This window comes from Marmota monax, unplaced genomic scaffold (genome assembly GCF_021218885.2).
Source record: "Marmota monax isolate L192 unplaced genomic scaffold, Marmota_monax_Labrador192_F-V1.1 WCK01_AAM20220418_F8-fsc00079, whole genome shotgun sequence".
Taxonomy (NCBI): Eukaryota; Metazoa; Chordata; class Mammalia; order Rodentia; family Sciuridae; genus Marmota; species Marmota monax.
The window spans coordinates 8,234,170-8,259,114 of record NW_026694099.1 but is presented as its reverse complement, the minus strand read 5'-3'; the positions used below and the strand labels follow the sequence as shown (position 1 = coordinate 8,259,114).

Here is a 24,945-nt window from a genome sequence, read left to right as displayed (position 1 = left end):
CAAATATAAAGAGAAAAATCATGTTAAGGTCTATGTATCCTTCTAAAAATATTTATGCATTTGGATAGCTCTTAGGTTTACTTTAAAATGGGATTATAACATACATATATAATTTGCCCCTTTTTTCCCATTTAATATATTTTAGAGCTCTGTAGGTATAGCTATTTTATCTTTACCATGGCTACACAAATTAGTCCAATGATTGGCTCTATCAATTTACTTGAACAGGCCTCTTGATGCTTGGTTGTTTCCAGTAAAAAACCTTCTTAATAATAATTTTAAAACTCTTGTAGAATCTTAGTATTCTGATGTTTCTTGACTGATTAAATTTAAAAATTAAGGTAGAATCTATAATAATAATAATAATAATAAAATAATAGCATTCCGGGCTGGGGTTGTGGCTTAGCAGTAGCAGTAGAGCACTCGCCTAGCATATGCAAGGCCCTGGGTTCGATCCTCAGCACCACATAAAAATAAATAAATAAATAAGGTATTATGTCCAATACAACTAAAAAAATATAAATATTAAAATAATAATAATAATAGCATTCCCTTTCACATATATTCTAACAGCCAGTCAGACCAGTAGTTGTTAAGGTTTTCTGCTTGGGACTAATTTCACTTAATGTGTGGCTTGATTTTTCCCCCCTTTCTCAAAAAACAAACATAAAGTAGACAAAAATAAAAGTAATTATATTCTTTATTCCTTCATCCCCTTCTTCATTCCCTTCCTGCAGTATTTTATGGGTCAACTCTGTTCAAGAATGTGAGTTAATGAGGTAAAACATGGCTATAAACAAGTGAGTAAAAGAATAATACGCAATAAAGAAACTATGTGGAGAAATGTGATATAATTATCTTAGTTCTAAGGTATCATATATATTAATGATTATTCTAAGTCTTGGCAACTTAAATATATTGAACACAATTTAATCTCCTCTAATAAAATAAGGTTCAATACTGACTCTAGATACTTTTGAGTATACTCTGAAAGTTTCTCAAATCTTTTACAACAGCTTATTTCCTCTAAGCTTTCCCCTTTGACATAAAAAAGAATGAAATATGTAGATGTCTAACTGCCACAGTGAAGTAACACATCTATTTTCTATCAAATAAATTATAAGAACAATGAGGCAGCCTTTGCATATATGTGTGAAATCCATTAAAGAGAAAAATCTCTAAAGATTAGGTACCTTTTATGTGCAAGGCACTATTCTCAGCACTTTGTATAAGTTATCTGATCCTCACAATAACCCTCAGAAAGAATAAAATTTCCATTTCAAAAATGAAAAAAAAAAAAAAAAACCTAAAGCACAGAGGAAGAAATTTATTTCCCAGGTTATGCAGAAATATGTGGGAAAAACAAGATTAAAACCTAGGTAGAGTGATTTTAGAGGGCTGCTTTATTAGAAATCCTTGCAGGGTAGAATCTGGGTAGCCTTAGGTGGTATAAATTGGCTTTTAAAGACTATAGAGAGTTGCAAAAAATGGCTGGGATGACAAAAAAAGAGTATATCATGTTATATTTCAACCTGTTATTATTGTCTTTCCTATAGATTTTTCATGTTATCACAGGTCAAGAACATCAGTGATCTTTTAAAATTCCTCTCAGTTTCCTATCCCTCTGTCCAATCTTTAATTTGCCCAGCAAATTAACCAATACAGGAAGAAAGTAAAAATAGCACAACTGTGGGAAAACACTTTAAACAATATGAAAAATAAATAGATATTATAGTACATCTACAAAGAAGCCCAGCTTTTAAAAAAATATGTAAGGAAACAAAAGATACAAAAGGGAAACATCTTTAAACGGTTAAGCTATACTAAGAATTTCTAGTAGGAAATTGAAGTACAATTTCCATGGTGATGACACAGTTCATTCAACATAGAAGTAACTAGTTAATAAAATCATTGCTCTAAAAATAGGAGAGCATATTATTACATAAGTATTGACTGAATACTTAAAACACAAAATAATGAAGAAATAAAAGATGTTAAGAGTTCTAAGAAATAACATAATAGCAAGAACATTTCCACTGTTTGCATAATAGCAAGGCAAAAAAGGAAAAGTAATTTCCAATTTCAAAATTGGGAAACTAGTACATCCTGTGCTGTACTCAATCACGTTAACACAACTGAACATTTATGCACAAATAAGATAGCAGAATTGGCTGGAATGGAAGAATCTAATCTGTTCCTTCTGATAGCAACATCTTCCCGACTTAATAGACTGAACAATATTGCCTAAAATCCTAGATAAAAATAAATTCCATCAGAGCTAGGTATGGTGGCAAATGCCTGTAATCCCAGCAGCTTGGTAGGCTGAAGTAAGAGAATCGCAAGGTCAACGCCAGCCTCAACAATTTAGTGAGGCCCTAAGCAACTCAGTGAGATCCTGTCTTTAAATAAAATATAAAAAAGGGTTGGGGATATGGCTCAGTGCCCTTAGGTTCAATGCCTGATATATATTTAAAAAAAAAAAAAAAAAAAAAAAGAGGAAAAAAATCCCACCAGGAAATGCTAAAAATATCTAGAAGTCTTTAACAGTCTTGTTTCTTTTCACGAGTTAAAGCAGATATAGGTAGAGCAACAGATGGCTAATGTTTGGATACCAGAGGTGACACCTATTAATGCAGAGCTGAGATTTATTACACATGTGAAAAAATGCAAAGTAAAATACAAATTTTTATTTTGGCAAGAATTTACTACCCCTTAAACTCCAAAAACTATTATAGCCATGAATAAACAGCTAAGTAATTCAACAGATGCAGTTTGGAGCCATAAATCAAATATCAGCGATTAACATTTTTAACATTCAGGTGACATCAGCTCGTATCAAGGAGACCCTTTAACTTGAACTATCAAAATAAGCAATGAGAGAAAAATAAAACACAGTTCAGGGGAAAACATAAAACCAGGAAAGGAAACCACAAAGCAGCTGTACCATCTCCTAAGGCTCTGGCTCCTAACTTACTCTAAGCAAGGAAATGCATCTTCAATCATTTGAAGATGAGTACTTATGTTATCTTGTCCCTGCACATTAACCTCAGGAGAACTCCAAAAAGGAATGTGACTTTCTGGAGAAAATTTTTGCCTTAAGAGTCAGTTTGGAGACTAGGGATAACATCAGTATGAGAAGAGATGATAAAGAAAAAGTGTGATGACTTATGTACATTTTCTCCAGAAGAGGTAAATACTTTCCCTTCTAAATCAGTTATTTCCTTCAGACTTGAGATATGAGAGCTAAACAGAAACTAGGAGTTTCATTGCCTCTTGTCAAAGGCAATTAAAAAACAAGACATGATTCAATAGATTAATACATCAGGGTTTCAATCTAAAGGCACTGCATGTTAACTATTTTAAATGTTTTCTTTTGTGTGTGTGTGTATGCACACGTGCATGTGAGAAGGAGAGACAGAGAGACAGAAATTAAAGCATTATGTGAAAAATTAATGTTTCAAAGCTCTTCCCTAAAGCTAATAACCATGAAGGGAAATTTTAGTTCCTAAGCAAAAAGTAATCTAAATTTATTTCTACTGTCCCTGAATGCTTCAGAACCAGTTCTAGGTCAATAGTAGTGATTATGCCTTAAAAAACCTAATTTAGAGGAAGTTCTTAGAAACTGAAATTCTATTTCTTACTGAGAAAGCAATTAGATACAACTATTAAGCAATCTCCTACTTCAGTGAGCATGGATAACTACTGCGCTCAATGAGAAGAGTCCAGAAGCTTTGAGAACCAAAGTTACACATTATTCGCCATCTATCACTCCACAACAGATACATTCATTTTAAATACAGTGGGCTTCCAGCTAAAATTGTATAAATCTGTAATTCTACTAACACTGTTCTCGAGAGACTGAAGAAACAACATTCTTGATGACGAGGCATGAGCTTTAAATTGTATAGTTTCTGATTTACATAACAGTTATGTTTTCTTTGGCTCATACAAATCAGTCTGTCAAATAAAACTCAAGTAAAACAAGATTAAAATATACTCATTAAGATAAAGAGTTCTACACTGATGCTTTTAAATTGTGTACAAGAATCAATGGTCATTACTGTATTTTTATAACTTTACTATAATAAAGTTATAACAAAATGGGTTCTTTCCTAAAGAATGGGAAAGGGGCTGGGATTGTGGCTCAGCAGTAGAGTGCTCGCCTAGCATGCACAGGGGCCCTGGGTTCAATCTTCAGCACCACATAAAAATAAATGAATGGAATAAAGGTATTGTGTCCAACTACAACTAAAAAAATAAATATTTAAAAAAAAAAAAAGAATGGGAAAGACCATAAAGTACTATTTTTCTCACCACTGAAAACGCCTAAAGCAAAGACATTCCAGTAGAGATTAACAATCCTAGTAATCCAGATTGTTATTTAAACCCTATTTGCCATTTAAAGGAACCAGGGCTTTTGGGGAAATGGCCGAGTCCAAGTCTGCAGAGAAAATGAAAGTGATGAGTCAGAAAATTTTTAACACCTGAACAAGTAAGCAAACAAAGACTAAAGGGCCATGCCAAGAGGACACTGAGGCCAGGATGAGCCAAAGATGAGACAATTTATATATCAAAATGAATGACTACAATAGTTAGATATATATTTCAGATATAAAAATTCCCTAGTTCATAAAATAATATTAAAAAAAAAATCAATCACCTTACTGACTGCTTTTAAAGACTGTTAGGGTATTAACTCCTTCTAAAAGTTAACAAATAACAAATCAAGCATTCTTTCTGTAATCCCAGCAACTTGGGAGGCTGAAGAATGAAGATCTCAAGTTCCAAGCCAGTCGAAGCAACTTAGTAAGACCCTGTCTCAAAACAGAAAAATAAAAAGGGCTGAGAGCTGAGCGCAATAGTGCACGGAATCCCAGTGGCTGGGGGGTGGGGAGGGCTGAGGCAAGAGGATCTTGAGTTCAAAGTGAGCCTCAGCAAAAGTAAGGTGCTAAGCAACTCTGTGAGATCCTGTCTCTAAATAAAATATAAAATAGGGCTGGGGATGTGGTTCACTGATTGAGTGCCTCTGAGTTCAATCCCTGGTAATACTAACCCCTCAACAAAAAAAGGGCAGAAATGTGGCTCAGCAGATAAGCACCTGGGGGTTTAATCCCCAGTATCAATAAGTAAGAAAGTAAGTAAGTAAATAGTACATACTTTTCTCACTTAGATAAAAATTTAATCCAAGCTATATGGAGATATAATGAAATGATCCCATTTAAAAAAATAAATGCAATCAAAGATATCTTCTGGCCTTTTACCCAGCCTACATCCCTTCTGTATAAACTGCCTATCCACAAATACTTTTAGGTAAATATTTAAAACTAGGCTACCCTACACCCTGGGAACAAATCTTTACTCCTCACACTTCAGATAGAGCCCTAATATCCAGAGTATACAAAGAACTCAAAAAATTAGACAATAAGAGAACAAACAACCCAATCAACAAATGGGCCAAGGACCTGAACAGACACTTCTCAGAGGAGGACATACAGTCAATCAACAAGTACATGAAAAAATGCTCACCATCTCTAGCTGTCAGAGAAATGCAAATCAAAACCACCCTAAGATACCATCTCACTCCAGTAAGATTGGCAGCCATTAGGAAGTCAAACAACAACAAGTGCTGGCGAGGATGTGGGGAAAAGGGTACACTTGTACATTGCTGGTGGGATTGCAAATTGGTGCAGCCAATTTGGAAAGCAGTATGGAGATTTCTTGGAAAGCTGGGAATGGAGCCACCATTTGACCCAGCTATTCCCCTTCTCGGTCTATTCCCTAAAGACCTAAAAAGAGCATGCTACAGGGACACTGCTACATTGATGTTCATAGCAGCACAATTCACAATAGCAAGACTGTGGAACCAACCTAGATGCCCTTCAATAGACGAATGGATAAAAAAAATGTGGCATTTATACACAATGGAGTATTACTCTGCATTAAAAAATGACAAAATCATAGAATTTGCAGGGAAATGGATGGCATTAGAGCAGATTATGCTAAGTGAAGCTAGCCAATCCCTAAAAAACAAATGCCAAATGTCTTCTTTGATATAAGGAGAGTAACTGGGAACAGAGTAGGGATGAAGAGCATGAGAAGAAGATTAACATTAAACAGGGATGAGAGGTGGGAGGGAAAGGGAGAGAGAAGGGAAATTGCATGGAAATGGAAGGAGACCCTCAGGGTTATACAGTGGAGGGGGTAGAGAGAGAGGAGGGGAGGGGAGGGGAGAGGTGGGGAGGGGGGATGGTGGAGGATGGGAAAGGCAGCGGAGCACAACAGACACTAGTATGGCAATATGTAAATCAATGGATGTGTAACTGATGTGATTCTGCAATCTGTGTATGGGGTGAAGGTGGGAGTTCATAACCCACTTGAATCAAAGTGTGGAATATGATATGTCAAGAAATTTGTAATGTTTTGAACAACCAACAATAAAAAATTAAAAAAAAAATAAAAAAAAATAAAATAAAACTAGGCTATCACAGTAGCTGCCCATGAGGTTTTATAGTAATAAAGATTAGTAGATCAAAAGAACATCAACCATGGACCCAAAGCATCAACCTATACTATGGCATTGCAATTACACATCTTTTTTTTTTTTTAAATTTTTTAAATTTTTTATTGTTGGTTGTTCAAAACATTACATAGTTCTTGACATATCATATTTCACACTTTGATTCAAGTGGGTTATGAACTCCCGTTTTTACCCCATATACAGATTGCAGAATCATATCAGTTACACATCCATTGATTTACATGTTGCCATACTAGTGTCTGTTGTATTCTGCTGCCTTTCCTATCCTCTACTATCCCCCCTCCCCTCCCCTCCCCTCTCCTCCCATCTTCTCTCTCTACCCCCTCTACTGTCATTCATTTCTCCCCCTTGTATTATTTTTCCCTTTCCCCTCACTTCCTCTTGTATGTAATTTTGTATAACCCTGAGGGTCTCCTGCCATTTCCATGCAATTTCCCTTCTCTCTCCCTTTCCCTCCCACCTCTCATCCCTGTTTAATGTTAATCTTCTTCTCATGCTCTTCATCCCTACTCTGTTCCCAGTTACTCTCCTTATATCAAAGAAGACATTTGGCATTTGTTTTTTAGGGATTGGCTAGCTTCACTTAGCATTATCTGCTCTAATGCCATCCATTTCCCTGCAAATTCTATGATTTTGTCATTTTTTAATGCAGAGTAATACTCCATTGTGTATAAATGCCACATTTTTTTTATCCATTCGTCTATTGAAGGGCATCTAGGTTGGTTCCACAGTCTTGCTATTGTGAATTGTGCTGCTATGAACATCGATGTAGCAGTGTCCCTGTAGCATGCTCTTTTTAGGTCTTTAGGGAATAGAATAGAATAGATGTGCAATTACACATCTTTAAGAGAATGGGTGTTGATTTTCTGATAATCTTTTAAAAATAAATATTTATTTGGAAACAAATTCCTGTTGTATTGAGTGGCAAAAATATATATTTTATTAAACTACCTATATATTTTAGTATAAATTCTGATTTAATGTTTCAAATAGCAAGAGTCTGCAGAAGACAAAAAGATATAAAAAGAAACTGCAAGCTTTGAAAAGACAAAGATACTAAGATGAAATATCCACCCCTCTGACTGAGGGTAATTAGCACTCTTTGCAGTTAACAATCAAATCCACCCCTCCCACAACCAAGATATAGTAAAAAAGAAATCACTATTTTCTAATTGTTAATTTTACTTTTTATGTCCTGTTAAGGAAAGGGGCATTACAGAGCTTTTCATCAGAAGGGTGTACTTCCTATTTTAAGTGAAAACAATCATCTTTCTTTGATTATTCTCATTGGTACACAGAGGAAAGATGTCTAAATTTTCGCTGTTGATTTCGGGCTCTAATATATACATAATTATCAATGGACCAGATTTCTATACAAAGATATACTTTTTTTAAAGATCTTTATTTTTTAGTCGTAGTCGAATACAATATAATTAATTAATTAATTAATTTTTATGTGGTGCTGAGGATCTAACCCAGGGCCTCTCCTGTGCTAGGTGAGCGCTCTACCGCTGAGCCACAACCCCAACCCCTCTAGACAAAGATATTTGATAAATAAAGCAAACTGCAACATTTAAGTTAACATTTTCTATCTAGAACTTCTACTCTATCTTGTGGAGGCAAAGGGTATAATTATTAGGAATTTTAAGAGCACTGAAGAAACTTTAAAAAGTAGTGGTTTTTAAACAACATGGTTATTGTTCACATATAGAAAATGCTTTAAAATTAATGAAAAGAATTAGGTCACTGTAAGTTGTGCATTTATTATAACCAAACTCTTCAAAGACTGACAACTTTTTACTATGTGAAGATTAAAACAAAAACAACCCTTGTTGTCTTCTTTCATCATTTTTTATTTATAGAAAAAATTTTGATTTTAAAGACTAGGAAATAAAAATTAGTGTATCAGCCAATTTAAAATCTCTTAATACTCCTCATTATTCTCATTTCATTCTGGAACAGTGAAACCTCATCAAGGACCTGAATTAGTTAGCAGTGTTCTGTATTGGGAATCTCTGCCCTAAGTTACGTATCTCAGTTTTCTCTTCTGACAGAAGACTCAGCATATTTCTTTACACTGAAATTATTTGTACCTGTGCCTCATCTCCTGTACTCACAGCATCTTATGTTTTAACTTCCTCCATGAAGGAAGTCAAGAAGGTGTCAGGAACCTTTCAAGTTCAGGAATTTGAAATGATTCCTAAATATCTCAGTGATCTGGATAATTTCTATTTCACAACCATCAAGAGTGAAGAGGTGACCTCTAATCTGTACACTCTCACTAAGACCCTCACCTCTTGCTCCTACTCAATAGTCACAGCTCCACAAACCAGTATGGTTGGAGACAATTAAAACTTCCTCACTAAGCCTATTAACTCCTTAGCCCCTGACATCCTCATATCTCATCTCCCATTCTCACCCAACTCTTGAAATTCTTTTGTTATAACTTCTGAAACTCACACTCAGTCACCAACAAAACCTCCCATTTTGAACACCCCCTGCCAACTTACGTACCTTTTTTGCTCTAAGTGAATACCAAATAGCTAGTTAGCCTTTTTAGACTTTTGAGAAGATACTTTTCTGTTGTTTGTTTTTAAACCTCTTACACAGCTCATATCACTGGTCTTAGAACTGGATTAGATATTTTCCTTGCTACTCCAATATCCTTTACTTACTCTCTTCTCTAAAACAATTCTAGTTTTGAAACTCTGATTATCAGCCTGTAATAGTGGTTCTCAATCAGGGACAAAATTGTTCCTTCTAGGACCCCCCATCCCCAGGAATGTTTAGCAATGTGTGAAGACACTTTGGTTCACAACTTAGGGAATGCTATTGGCGCTATTATAGAGGATTGAGGCCAGGGTTGATGCTAAACATTCTACAATGTATGGGATAGCCCCCACAACAAAGAATCTTCAGGTCCAAAACCAAGGTTGAGAAATCCTGGTCTACATTACTCACCACTGCCACCTGCAGTACATTCGCATCTCCTGCATCATTAACTTTTTTAAAAAATTGTAAATCATTTTTTATTGGCTCTTTTTAGTTGTACATAATATTAGGATTCATTTTGACGTAATTATAAAAGCATGGGATATAATTTGCTTTAATTCAGTTCCTCTTTGATTATTCTCATTGGTACACAAATGTCTTTCAGTTAAAAACCTTTTCTAAACTCAAATTACCCATCCAGCAATCACTGCCTTTCTCAGCTGTCCTATACAGGGGGAAAAAAAAATCTTTAAAGGTTTTAAAATGTTTCTCCTTCCAATCTCTTTTTAAGTCACTTTGGTCATTGTTTTGCTCTGCACTGTGGGATACCCAAGTCACCAAATGACCCTAACACTGCTGCATGCAATGGTGACTTCTTAGCCATCAGATCTTATACCCCCTTCCATTTCTTTTCCATCCAATAAACATTTTTCCATTTGCAAAGGTCAAATTTGAAGTCAACTTTAAGGTCTTTCTCTTAGATTTCACATTCAACTCACTGACAATTCTATACTTTATAGTCATCAGATAATCATATCCTTACCATCTCCATCCTGCTGAAAGCCACCATCATTTCTTTCTTAAATAATTCCAATAGCCTCCAACTTAAAATATATATAGATGTCACTTTTACTCAAAATGGTAGCTGCTCCTATTCTCTGTCAAATTAAAAGTCAACATCTTTAAGATGTCTTGTGTTATACAGTCTCCTGTGTCCTATTTAACCTTATTTCTTACTTTAGTGCAGCTACCTACCTGCCTTCCCATCTTTCAAACGTATCTGGAGCCCTTCTGCCTAGATTGTTCTTTTCCTAAATAGCTGTATAATCATATAGCCCTTACCTCCTTTAGATCTTTTTTCAAATATCATTTCCTCAGAGAGATCTTCCCTATTTAAAAATTTCAATCCTATTCACCATCATCTACTTTATTCTCCTCCACAGCTCTTTCCACCTTCTGAAATGTTTATTTTACTTCTTATCTCTTACTAGAATGTAAGTAAGCTCCAGAAAGAGGAATACTTGTGTCTTTGTTATTGCTGTCATCAGGATCTAAAATGTCTGTTAAAGAGTAGGCACTCAATTACTGAATTGAGTTAAACTGAATCAGTCTTACTCAACCTTTTACTTTACATACTACCACCAGCTTCTATGTCTTATTCGGGGTTTAATTTGGTAGTTCTCCTGATTCTTTCCACCCTGTCTACTGAGTTGGTGTTTCTTTGGCATTCTAGAGTCATGGCATAGGATTCTAGGACCAAGAATTATGTAGAATGGCCAATTTCTGCCAGTAATTTTAAAGCTGATTTATTGAAACAAACCCTTTAGAGCAATATCTAGATTTCAAAGAAATGAACTGTTAAGCCAAATCATCTATTACATATCTTTCATTTCCTGTTTATGTGCATTCCAGGCAATCTTTTTAAAATGATACTGTTATATACTATAATCCATAAAGGCCTGGGCTAGGAGTTAGTAAACTAGAGTGCTGATACTAGAGTCAATGATTTGGGTTCAAATTCTTAAACTTCTTTTGATTTTCTATCAAATGGAGACTATTCTCATTCTATTACAGTGTCTTGAAATTATATGTGTATATATTTTCTTTCCTTCTACTGCCTTTGAAAATAGAGGCTGTGTTTTATTTATCTGTGTACATCACATGCTAAACACAATATTTAACTGATGAACATATGTATAGATAAATATAATTTTTTAATTTTAAGTATAAAATTAGATATAGGGAATTATTTCAGAAAACATATAGTATTACATATTTTAAAAGTTATTTATTTTAGCATAAAATGAGGTTTAACTGACTCCTACAGAAATGAGAGAAATTACAGTTTTTTTTCCTTAGGGAAAGCTCATCTTTTAATTTTGATAAAATTTACTGAGTATGAAAAATTAACAACTAAAAACATGGTTGTTCATTTTCCTGTATTATTTTTTCCCGTCACTGTCAACAATACCATGAATTTATCCTATAATAAAGATCATAAATTTGGAATTTTAAACTTTAATTCTTCACTATTCTCTAGCATCAACATCATTAATTTTATTTTTTCATATTTTTCAGCTTTATCCTTCACAACTTTGTTTCTGTAGCCATATCAACTCAAACATTACCACATTTCAGTAATGGGTGCTACATTTAGCCTCTTACCAGTACATCATGCACCAGTGCTTGATATGTCCAAGTATGGTGTAATGGAGTTGCCAAATCTATGTTTCTGTCAACAAGGACTAATAAAGGCCTTTGGAAGCTGTAAATATATTAAAAAAAATTATATAAATCTTGATGGCAATGTATACATCTAAAATTTTCTAATACTTTATGTAGTGTATGCCATTTTGATAAAAACAATATGCTGATTTTGAACTCCATAATACTCTGCTTTAAAATATTTTTTGAATATATTCAGTCAATTATGGTAATGATTTGGATTACTTAGAACCTATGCATAATGTTAGACTGTATTACTCAAGGAAATTTCTTCAAGGACATAATCCGTACAAATACTTTTACAAAATAATTTTTGTAGTTAAAATAAGTTGCTGGTCTTCTCATATAAGTTTCACATTTTTCCAAAAAGGGCAAAAAGGAATAAATATTATCAGATTCAGGAAAAAAAATGAAAAAGAGCAGAATCTTATAAATTTACACAGATGTTTGACAGTTTAACAAGTTATGAATTACAACTTTTTTTTTTATAAATACAAATCCAAAATAGTGGACTCTAGAAAAGAGTCTCAAAAAACCATATCCCATTATAATATACTAAATGAAAAAAGTTAAGCCACAATGGTACTTAATTATATAAGTACTCACTTAACAGACAAGGCATACACACTTTATATTACAATTTAGATAAGGAACAGACTAAAAGCAAATAGAGGCACAAAGTCATTTGGTTACCAGATGTCTATAGAAGTTTTAGAGATACTGTTCAGAGGTGGTATTCTTATCAGAAAGAAGTACACTCCAGGTTTCAAAAGTCACTGTTATCTGAGTATATTAAGTATACACATTTCCTTTTGCAAGATAAATCTGATCATTTTACTAACTCATTACACCTTTCTGGGCATAGGTCAGTGGACTTACGCCCACTGTACTGACTGGGCAGTCACAGTGGCAACCTCATCCCCTGCTATTACTGATTACTCCAGAGATAGGTTGAAGGCAAGGGAGGATGGTATATAGCAGCGTTTCTTAACCTCAGCACTACTGACATTATGAAGGTTTGTCTTATAGGAAGTTTAGCATTGCATGTCACTAAATTCCAGTAGCATTTACCCAGTTGTGACGACCAGACATGTTTCTGCACAAAATGTCTGTGGGGTACAAAAGGTGCCCTGATTGAGAATCACTAGCTTATGGGTAGATTCAAGCATATTTAACAACAGTCCAACAAGTTGCTGATTAAAATAAAATAAAACACATCTAACAAATTAAGAAACAAGACAAATATATTGTAGTATGAATAAATTTTTTTAAAAAAATAGTGCCTTGATGTTAGTTTCTAAGGCTTACGCCCCAGCTATATGAAAAGGCAATTATTAAGTAAGGATAATATAATGTCTACTTCTGGTTACAAAAATCAGGTGAAAATGTGATGTTTCTGCTCTGCTTAATGAGAAAATTTTTGAAGAATATTTAGGACCAGCAATTAAATCAGAGAACAATTTAAAATAATGTGGGAATAAAGATGGCCAAGCAATTGAAACACAATGTTAGAGTGAACTATGAATTATAGCAGCAGTATATAAGACTATAGAAACCATCAAAATTGAATTGAAATAAAATATATGAACATTTATCATGAAATTGTATTGCTAGTGGGCAGTCATTTCACTGGACTTCTCCTCCTCATCCCACTAGCTCATTAGTTCACCAAAGTGGGAGTAAGAATTAATTTTCCAAAAATATTGTCTCTTCTTTATAAGTAATTCTCAGCATTCTGGACATAGCGGTGCATGCCTATAATCCTAGAGATATTTGGTTACTGAAGCAAGAGCAAGTCCAAGGCTTGTCTGGGCAATGTAGCAAGCCCTAGTCCCAAAATTTAAAAGAAAAAGGGCTGAGATGTAGCTTAGTGATAGAGCATCCATGGGCCACTACCACAAAAAACAAAACAAAACAATTTTTTGTTGTTTTGAGCAGGTTTCTTTACTACATTTCAACATTCTCCATTACTACTAATAATCAAAATGTACTATAATACAACACTAATAATTAATCAGTGACTTTAGCATTACTAACACATGCTAGAAATGTTAACAATGACAGAAATACTTTGCAAACATAAGCTATTAGTATTGCAATGTAAAAACAGAAATTTAATAATAAAAATAGAAACAAATATAAGTATTTAAAGTTTCTCACTTTTTAAATTATCATGCGGTTTAATGATAACTGAAATGGCTCTGAACTTCAAGATCATATAAAACAGAAAAATTTCTCTTAGATGATAAGATGTCATAGAAATTTCTATCAAAAGAAGATAGTTTGAATAAAAAATTCCATTTTTATAAATAAGAACTATCTGAGTCAAAACTCTGATCCTGATTAAAAAGAAACAAATTCCTACTATAAGGATAAGGGTACTCTATTATACAAGAAAAATAACAAAACTTCTACATGTTTTATTTTCAGTCCTGTAAGTATTTAACTAACATAATACCTGAATTGGCCAGCTCCAAGTGTGTCACCCGTAAAAAGACTGTTTCTGGCATCTCTTAGATTTTCTCGAAGTTTCTTATCTAGTTTCTGAAAAATCAAAATGTAAATTAACTCAAAACTCTCTTTTAACTTTTTATGTAGGGAAATTTACTTTATTCTTAAGTCTCATAACCAAGAAGTTTAGAATTTCTTTATAAAATAGCAATTCTAAAATTTAAATATTTTAGCTTAACTATTTACTATCATTATAACTTTCGTTTGAAAAATATCAATGTCTTTTTTACAGTGACTCAGGTCATTTCATGAATATGCACTTTTCACAAATTTTACTTTCGGTACAGGAAACACTTCGCAATAATGACTCACCCTCTCTTCCTAAGCATGGCTCTGTTGTTCCAAGGAAGATGTCTACACAAAGAAAATGCTCATTTGGGTTGGTGGGAATGGAAAGAATAGTGTAGGGTGTGACAGGCCCAAGAAATAAAGAATATACAGGAAATCAGCCCTCCATTAGTCAGTGATTCATTTGGGATAATACTACTTACAAAATGTTAATGTGTTTTCCTATCTTACATAACACTTGCCTTTTTCCTTTTCAGAAATTCTTTATCTTTTTTTTTCCCTTAATCTTTAAAGGAAATTTGTGAAATGTTCAACTTATACCGAATATTTTACTCTGAGAATGGGTTAGCTTTAAAATGTACTTCACTATTTTAAAAATGGTCAGGTTTCATAATAAATACTGCTCAGTGAAGTTAAATATTAAATGATTTGGGAGAAAAATAAGTGTAAAATACTGCTTGGAGATACAAAGCTGAATGAGGAATTTATATTTTAGTAAAAAAAGAAATAGGCTGGAGTAGTACATTAGAGTAAATAATTTGTCACATAGAAGTACAAAAATGATTACTTTTTTATCTTTTGTGGAATCCAAATATAATAAAACAAAAGTATGTCACTGGTACTTAATATATAACCTATAATAATCAAATGCTTAATATTAACAAAACCACATGAGGTACTTATGGGGAAACAATCCACACAGTATTATTTATATTCAAGTACAATTTGCATAAACTCACCACAGCCACCATTTCTGCTGCTGTTCCTCTTGAACATCTGATGATAGGAACAGCACCTATTTTAACAATAAATGTTAGTGATGATCTTGGCTCACAATTAAAATGGATGTTCATAAAATACATCATCAAAACATACATAAAAAGAAAAACATTTGAAAATGGTTAAAATGGTAAATTTATGTGATATATATATATATATATATATATATATATATATATATACTTTGTCAAAATAAAAACAACAACAAAAACAACAAAACCCAAACAAAACAAAAAACATAATATATAATAAATAGATGTATATAATTTCAGGCTACATAAAAGGATTTATAATCTCAAGAGTAAAAGTAATGTTTCAGAAATGAACCTTCTCATTAATAAAGAAAACACGGAACATGAAAAAAACATTTTTTAAGTAACCTAATCAGTGTCACTGATTCCCTCCCACCCCCCAATAGATTGACTAAATCAACATTTTGACCTTTTGCAGGTAGTTTCAAAGAATAAGTTTACTCTTGAAGACTTCAGTTTAATTTGACCCAAAAGAATGAAAAGACCTTAGCCAATTTTGCAGTTTGGAATTGCAATTTTTTATTTTACCAATTAACAACTGAGGATCTTTTTTAACAGAGAATTTTCTTCTTAGAAAACACTAATTTAAAAGATAATAGAAAATATATTCTTCATGTGTAATGTTCTTAAAATTGGGCCACCTCAGTTGATTACCAAATCAACTCACTGGACTTCTTAATTTCTCTTGTCCTTTATTATTGCAATACATGTTAGTAAAGGCTGAAATATTAAAGTAACAGACAAAATCATTGCATTGGAAATCTACTGAAACAAACTAAAAACACAGTAATGATCACATGTTGAAGCTGTGTCACTTTAGACTCTATAGGAACACACGCCTTGTCAACTGTTAATGTAGAAACATGGAATATTAGCAAGATTTTGAAAATGATGTTTTCTTCTTATGGCCTAGGTTATATAGGTTTAAATTATATTATAAATATGGAAAGTCTTAATTTTAGCCACCACCCCAAATAGTCATCATTAAGAACTTGAAATAGACTCCTTTAGGTTGTTTTCTAAATATAATCTAATAAGCCTGTGTATGTATGCACATGTATGAAAAACAAAAATATTATAGATACTGTTCTGAAAAATTACCCCCCCCCCCCACACCTTAATTGAGTATTAATATTCTTCTAGGTCAGAGCAGTAGTAATTTCAATTTTTCCTTTGAAGGAGAAAAGTCACTTTTGGGCACTCCATATATAATAAAGGTGGCCTTTATTACCTAACACATCAGTGGCCTTAATACATCTCTTTTCTAATCTATCCTTACTTTGAAAACATAGTTATCACCAAGCAAAAATAAGCATCACCAAACAAAAATAAGCTTTATTCCCACAATACCCCTAGCAATAGGCAGAAATTTGGAGATAGTATAGGCTGGCAAAATAGAAAGATAATTATCTGTTTAATGACTAGTTATACATACGTATTGTCTTTAAAAAACAACAACAAAAACAAACTCAACTCATTTGAGGGCATTGAGAGCTCAGACAGAAAGTGGATAGAAATTAAACTCTTCAAAGAAGTGAATCACTTGAGATGCAATACATGTTTGGCCAGCTTTTGTCCTGAGGGTACTTTACATGCACACAGAAAAAAGACTAAGCAGAAAACAGGAGATTATTGAGGTGAGAAATCAAAGATCTGAGTTCAGAGCTAGAAGTTAAAGGAGGGAGCCCTAATTTTGCAAACAAATTTTCAAACATTTGTCTAAATCCTACACTATACATGATATCTCTTCTTTAATTTTCTCATTTGTAAAACTTTCAGTTTTATAAATGATACTGTCAGTATCATTTTATTTGTTGTAGTATCTATAAAATTAAAACTGTAATTAGGGTTATAAACAGATCTATTAATAACAATAAAGCATAGAGTTTTTTAAACATAATGAAGCTTAACAGTAATTTTAGATGATCCAAATAAATATTTAAAAATTTTAGAACATAGGTGGATTAGTATTACAAGCAAATTTAGTGTTTTCTAGAGGCTTTGGCATTTCCCTTAATAGTTATCAAGCACATTTCTCTTAGAAGTATGTTTGAGTGGGGGAGGGGGCGTGGAAGTAGGAAAGACGGTGAAACGAGATGGACATCATTACCCTAGATACGTGTAAGATTGCACAAATGGTGTGACCCCACTTTGGGTAAAACCATAGACGTCAAAAATTGTGCTCCATTTGTGTACAATGAACTGAAGAGCATTTTGCTTGTGTATTACTGATTAGAATAATTTAAAAAAAGATAGGATTAAAATTTTCTTTTAGAACAAAATAATCTAAATACTTAGCAAATACCTTGTGGATACTTTTTTCCTGTATCTGCATCTTTTTTTTTTTAAACATATTTACATTAATTTTCACTATATATGTCTTAATTAGCATATCACAAATTTTTGTAGTTTCCATTTACTTGTATCTAGGTCTATTTCTTTCCCCTGCATTACAGTTTTTAAAATTTCTTTTAGTGAAATTCTATTAAAGTAAAAAAAAAAAGTATGTTTGAAATTTTTTGTAATAAAATATGAAAAGAAAATTAGCAGGTACATTTGTGAAGTTACCACCAACAATTTAAATAATATATTAAAAAGTCACAATTACCATGCTATCTAAGGTGACAACTCAAAACATCTGCTGAATACCAATTCAAGAGGTATAACAATATTAAGTTATCAGAAGAATTATGTTTTTATATAATGTACCCTAACTGGAGAGCCTCTAGAGATTCAGATAGGATAAAAGGATCATAGAATGGTGCTGTTGACTAAAACGAGTTGTTAAACAATTCATTTACATTGAAGAAATAGCCAGAAAGATTTGAAAACTTACCCAATGTAACAAAAAAGCAAAAGAGGCTGTCAACAATAGTGTCCATAACAGTTTCCATTTCTGTGTCTGTGATATCTGGCCTATTAATGGCTACAATGACACAGGAAAAGGAGAAAAAAAAAAGAACAAAACTTATGCCTTATCTTTATTAAACCCTTAAACTAATTCAAATGCAGTTTGATATCACTTGTAACACTCAAGTAAAATTTTTTGCTATAAACTTTAAGGTATTGTGATTGAACCCAGGGTTTCATGCATGCTAAATAAGCATCTTACATTGAACTATAACCCCAGCTGCCTATAAACATTTTTTAAGTAAACAAGTATATATTAAACATTACACTACCTCAAAAAACAAAAACAAAAACACAACAAAACACACAGAAAATCCTACCTTACTATTAGAATAGTAGTAAAAACAAATCCTCTCACTATATAAACTGTACAGAATTTTTGCCAGACGTAATAAAATTAATACTGTGCTCCATGATTTTATTCATAAACACTAGATGGCTTCCAGAAATTACATATCCTATTAATCAATTACTATCATAAAAGAACAATGCTGGTAAAACCAACACCACATATTTTTGTATTTTAGTAAGTTAAATGTATTTCTTTTCTAATCTACAAGACTGAACATAAACAGTTTCCAACTTTTTGTTGGTATAATCATCACCCTGGGAATACAAAGGAAGAAAAAGATTCTTTGAAAGCTTTTAAAAGTTAAAGATTCTGGGGCTGGGGTTGTTGCTCAGTGGTAGAGCACTTGCCTAGCATGTGTGAGGCACTGGGTTCAATTCTCAGAACCGCATGTAAATAAATACATACAATAAAAGGTATAAAAAAAAGTTAAAGATTTTGAGCCCTTTTCCTACATGCATTCAATTCAACAGCTGTGAGGTAATTCTAAGAAAACTAATTTTGATAAGCACCTTAGAGGGTTATGATGCAAACAGAACTTGGGGCTATACTCCAGGGAAAATTGTTGCAAAGAATGTCCCTGACAGTCAAAGACCTTGACTTACTTTCAGTTATCTCCTTCTCACAATATTTAGACCCTTTGTCTGACAAAGTACTAGTGGAAAGACTGACTAAACTAAATATTATCTACACGGTATTTTATTTTGGTACCAGGGATTGAACCCATGGGCATTTAACCACCGAGCCACATCCTAGCCCTTTTTTTGTATTTTATTTAGGGACAAGGTCAGGTCTCACTGAGTTGTGTAGCACCTCACTAAGTTGCTGAGGCTGCCTTTTAATTTGTGATCCTCCAGCCATAGCCTTCTGAGCTACTTGGATTACAAGCATGTACTACCGTGCCTGGCTACACAGTATTTTAAATTTTCCAATACTCTGAACATAAAAACAAATATAACATTTGATATAACTTGTGGTTAGCATTAGAAGAAAGCTGAACCCACTGGATATATCAAAGTATCTAAACAAAGTGAGGTCTAATGAAGAATTCAATCAGGCATACAGAATCCAGTAGAAGAAAATGTGCTATTACTAAGATGCTGCAGAATGATATCTATCCAACTAAGATGAAAGATGTGACCTAAGGATACAATGTGAAATTTATGATTTCAGAAAACATGAATTATGGTTTATTCAGTCAAACACCTGGTACAGTTAGAGACTGCATTCAGCCCTCTGATCTTAAACCCTGGCTTCACATCAATAAATGAGAAATAATCTTAAAAATCACAAATACTTTAATCCAACTTGAGATAACAAGCTACTTTGTCTGAGATAATATTTCTCTTCTCAGTCTCAGTTCCAGAGGACAAATTTGTCTCCTTTATTAGATAAATAACTCACCAATTCACAGAATTTAAAAAGACCAAAAATCAAATCCATGTTATTAATATGTTTAGGAATATCTGTTTAAAATTTTGTTTAAAGCACTTAATAATGCTTGAGAGAATCTGGCATACAATTACTCACTGGTTAAAAGAACTATCTGCTATTTCCTGACCCAAAAGTAAAGGTGCTTTTTTTTTTAAATAGCTATTCCTCATTTTTCTCCTATGGAAAATGGAAATAATACCTACCTCACAAACTTATTCTGAGGAGTAAACAGGCTTATATTATAAAGTAGCTAACACAATGACTGGCATAAAACAAGTAATTTCTACTACTATTATTATTGAGAGTCTGGGTGATTAGCTATATGATTAAATTAGTAACTAATCCATTAGTTCCATTAGCCCATTCATGAAACACTTAAAAAACTTAAGCAACAAATAAACCATTTATGATAACTTTGAAATAATTATGTTTTCAGAGATTTTTTTTGAGAAAACAGGTGAATGATTACTAATAATATTATTGTTAATAAATTATATAACAAGCTCTAGATTATGGTTTCCAACTCATTTTAATAACCCTTTGTAAATTTTTTTGAAATACTGGCAGAATTAAAAACCTGTGTTATACTGAAACTTGTGATCTTTATGAAAAAGTTGACAGGTATAGGAAAATTTAAATTTATTAATATTTGAATGCTTAATGAATTTTAGATTACAAGTTTAGTTTTTTTAAAAGAACTAACTAAATATTTGGGCAAGTTTAGCTTGATCATTTTATAAATTTGCCTTGTCTGGTATGTGAATTACTTAAAAAAAGAAAATACAGTGAACCTATCGATATAATGCAAAATGTTTAAGGTAACTTAAAAAACTAAGTTTTCTGATTATTAGGAGACTTTAATCTGTTCAATTTAACTAATCAAGGAAAAAGTAAAGGTGCCTATTTTTATAACTTAAACGTTTAAGAAATATTAGGTTTTAAACATGTTAAATAAGTTGCTAATTAATTTACAAACCAATTAATTGTAAGGGTACTTTTGTGAATAACAACCACTATAAAAAAAGAGAAATTCTCTCACACTGATAATTCAGCAAATACATTCTTTTAGAGATTTTGTTTAATTTGAAAAGATAGCATATTACCGATCTTAACAAAACCAAAAGATTCATACTCTATTTCCTTAGAGAGCTTATCATGTGAGCTAGTATTTTATAAGTATGGAAAAGTGAAGTGTCTTATTCTAAGGTAAGGACTAGGCAATTAAGTTTATCCTGAATTAAAATAGTGTCTTACTTGGTATGAATGAACCATTCATATGAATTACTATGGGAGCACTTAAAAGGTCAGAGAACTGGTACTTCACTAACTTTACAAAACAAGTTTATTAGATGTTTATATATGAGAGAATTTAGTCTGACTTGTTTTCTCTATGTGCTTTAAAAATTTTTTAATAGCTCACTGTTGTAAATAAATCTGGCTTTAGAGTACATTATATACATGTTCACTTATTTTTTGTATATACTGTACTGTTCACTTTGTTAACAATGAATTGCAATATTCTTATTTTTACATACCACGATATGAAATAAGCTCCTTGTTTTGATTACACAACACAAACATATCATCTTCCAAGGTAATAAAATTGAGATACTGATCAAAAACCTAAAAACAAAAGAAAAGGTTTATGTATATATTTTATAATATAGCCATATTTAAAGAAAGTTTAATCTGATTTAATCTAATAATGGCAAAAGTGGAAACCATCATAATTACATTCACTAAATAAAAAACTGTGCAAAGATTGTCTAGTTGGGTAAAGAGGAGGTTAAGAATATTAAAAAAATAACAAAAACAAGCTTTAGGACAATAAGTATAAGGGAGGAGAGTAACATTTTCAGAAATCAAAATTTTAGCAGAAAAATTTAAATTGTGCTTATGATGGGAATGAATATTAATTTTGAAAAAAAATCACAATTTTAATTTTTATGTTCATTATAATCATACTTTCCTAAGAAAGTCATAGTAATTGTTTTTATACCACAAATTTAAAAAATATAGTGTGGAAAATTTATACCAGGTCTTTGGAGGTGCAAATAAAGAGAAAAATTAATAAAACTATTTGAAATATATTAAACTTAGCTAAGCCAATTGAAAACTATTCCTATTTTTTAATGAGAAATTTCAAGCAAGAATATTAAGAAGTCGCAAGAACTAGTAAGAAGCACTAGTGGACTATCTAAATCTAAGAATAAAAAATCTATTAGTGGGGGAAAAATGCATACTAAAGACTTTTATGGCCTAAATAGTGCCCTAAAATTTTCACATCTTCTTCAAATTCAAGAAGGATAGGGTGTAACAGGGCCAAAAGCAGGAATATATTGCACAAATTCACTTATAACTGAAAGCTGAACCTGATAAAAAGTCACTATGGTATAGAATTGCTGGCCTGTTGTGAATTCCTTTTTTTTGTAATATAACACATAGCCTCTTTGGAGCATCTTGCTTAAGTAAGAAAAGATCTGGTGATAATATGGTAATTACCCTGATTAGAAAAAACAATGTCAATAAAGTTCTTAACCATGTTAATACAATTAACATAATTCATTACCACACAATTTCAAACTATTTCTAAATTAAGCTAAAAACTATACAAAGCAAAAATTGATGTTTTTTTATTTCAGTCTTTTGTATTCACTGAAAAGTAGGTTCCTTTACTTTGCTTTATTTTACCTAGTTTAAGATACAGACAATTTACATTATCAGAATTCTTTCTAAAAGCATTGCATCTAAACATTTCTTAGGTTGTTTTGGTCATTATAAATAAGACACCTATGTCAATTAACAGCTTTCAAAACACTGCTACATTTTATATTAACAAAATGTTATCAATCGACCAAAATCTTTTACCTTGGCTACTTGAGTTACTGCACTAGCTGCTAATGCTGCATTTGCAATATCTTCCAGTTTACTTCTTGAAATAGCAGAAATAAAATTTAAATAATATGATTCGTAGAGCTGATTCCGAAGATCCTACAAACACCAAAAATACTTCATTCTTATAGGGCAGTATAAAGGATGATCATGAATAAAATAGGATAAGAAACCTATTTTAAAAGATAAAATATATAAGTGACAATCAAGAAAATTATCCTAAGCCGGTTTAAGTGGTACATAGCAGTTCAGAAAACTGAGGCACGAGACTCCCAAGTTCAAGGCTAGCCTCATCAACTTAGCAAGACTGTCTAAAAATAAAAAAGGGTAAAATACCTTGGTTTCAATCTCTAACACACACACACACACACACACACACACACACACACACACAAACACACACACCCCAAGAGAACAAAGTTATGAAGAAGTATTAGGCATTTGGTTACTAAAGGCATCTTAATAAAGTTATATTTATTATTAACAAAATCCTATTAATAACAAAATACAAAATTGCTCTGAAATAGCTTATCTATATTTTTCTTTTCTTTTTTGGGGTACCAGGGATTGAACCCAGAGATGCTTAACCACTGAGCCTCATCTCCAGCTCTTTTTCATTTTATTTAGAGACAGGGTCTCACTGAGTTGCTTAGGGCCTCACTGAGTTGCTTAGAACCTTGCTAAGTTGCTGAGGCTAGTTTTGAACTTTCGAGACTCCTGCCTCAACGTTGTGAGCCAATGGGATTATAAGCATGTGCCACTGTGCCTGGCTTATCCATGTTTTCTTAAAATACCCAACATAATAAATATCTAAAAATATCTAACATAATAAAATGTTTGCTATATTTGGCAGATACTACCTTCTATTGCTCTGGTCATGGGATGACACATGTTCTTCACTATACAAAGATACATCATACTCTAATTACCAATTCATTCAAAAATAGAGTTAAGTTATATAAATTCTTAAATCAAATTTACTTATCTTCTTAAACTCTAGATATAGATATCTAAATAACTACATTTCCTCAAATCTAAGATGTTATCAACTGTAATAGGTACCATCAAGAAAGAATGCTGTGGGTGTGGTGGCCCATGCCTATAATCCCAGTTGCTCAGGAGGCTGAGGTGGGAGGATGGTGAGTTTAAAGCCAGCCTTAGCTATTCAGTGAGGCCCTAAAGAATTATACAAATAAATGCAGACGTAAAAGTGTATGTGTGCATGTACATATGTATTTTCTAGCTTTGTACTCTGAGAGGACCTAAGAATACTGACACTCTACTTACAATGAGCAGGTCAGCTCAGGTCTTGATTTCTGAATATCATTCTCTACAGAAAGCAACCAAGGTTCCTAAAACTACTAGCTGAATTCAGGGCTGGGCAGAGAAATTAGGAAGTGGTTAAAGAGTAATGGACACATTTCAAAAGGACACAGAAGTTTAGCAAGGTTGAGGGATATAAGATAAATACAAAACTCAACTGGATTTCCACATACTTGCAAACAATAATAAAGATGGAATTAAGACAACAATTGTATTCATATGAAGAAATAAATAAGAGAAACATAAAAATTATATTCTAAACATTACATAGTACTATTAAAAAAAGTAATGAAGATCTAAATGGAAAGATGTCCAGAGATCAAAAAACTTAATATTGGTAGGACTGTAATACTTTCAATTGATCTACAGATTCATTGCAATCCATATTGGAACCTGGCTGACTTTGTTGTAAAACCAATTAGCTAATCTTAAAATTCATTTGAAAATTCAAGGATTCTAAAAAGTAGAAACAATCCTGAAAAGGAAATACAAAAAGGACTCAATTTCTTATTTCAACATTGCCACCAAGCAATACAAATTTCCTTGGTCCAGGGACCAGGAAAGATGTAGAGATGAAAGGCACAGAACTAAGAGTCCAGAAATAAATTTACTGTCAATTGATTTTTCACAAGCCTGCCAAAATCATTCATCAAGGAAAGAATAGTTTCCTC

The 24,945-nt window shown here is 32.5% G+C and overlaps 1 protein-coding gene across 2 annotated transcripts in view; it reads right to left on the bottom strand.

Moving 5' to 3' along the window:
- Nucleotides 1-24,945, bottom strand: part of Scfd1 (sec1 family domain containing 1) — a 94,513-nt gene that overhangs the window by 56,918 nt on the left and 12,650 nt on the right. For both annotated transcript variants that reach the window (XM_046465220.2, XM_046465221.2), the window contains exons 5-10: nt 22,928-23,050; nt 21,595-21,682; nt 18,203-18,292; nt 15,295-15,350; nt 14,214-14,299; nt 11,696-11,795 (exon numbers count right to left, since the gene is read on the bottom strand). In XM_046465220.2, the coding sequence (XP_046321176.1) occupies nt 11,696-11,795; nt 14,214-14,299; nt 15,295-15,350; nt 18,203-18,292; nt 21,595-21,682; nt 22,928-23,050 (543 nt within the window). The remainder of the gene's footprint in view (nt 1-11,695; nt 11,796-14,213; nt 14,300-15,294; nt 15,351-18,202; nt 18,293-21,594; nt 21,683-22,927; nt 23,051-24,945) is intronic.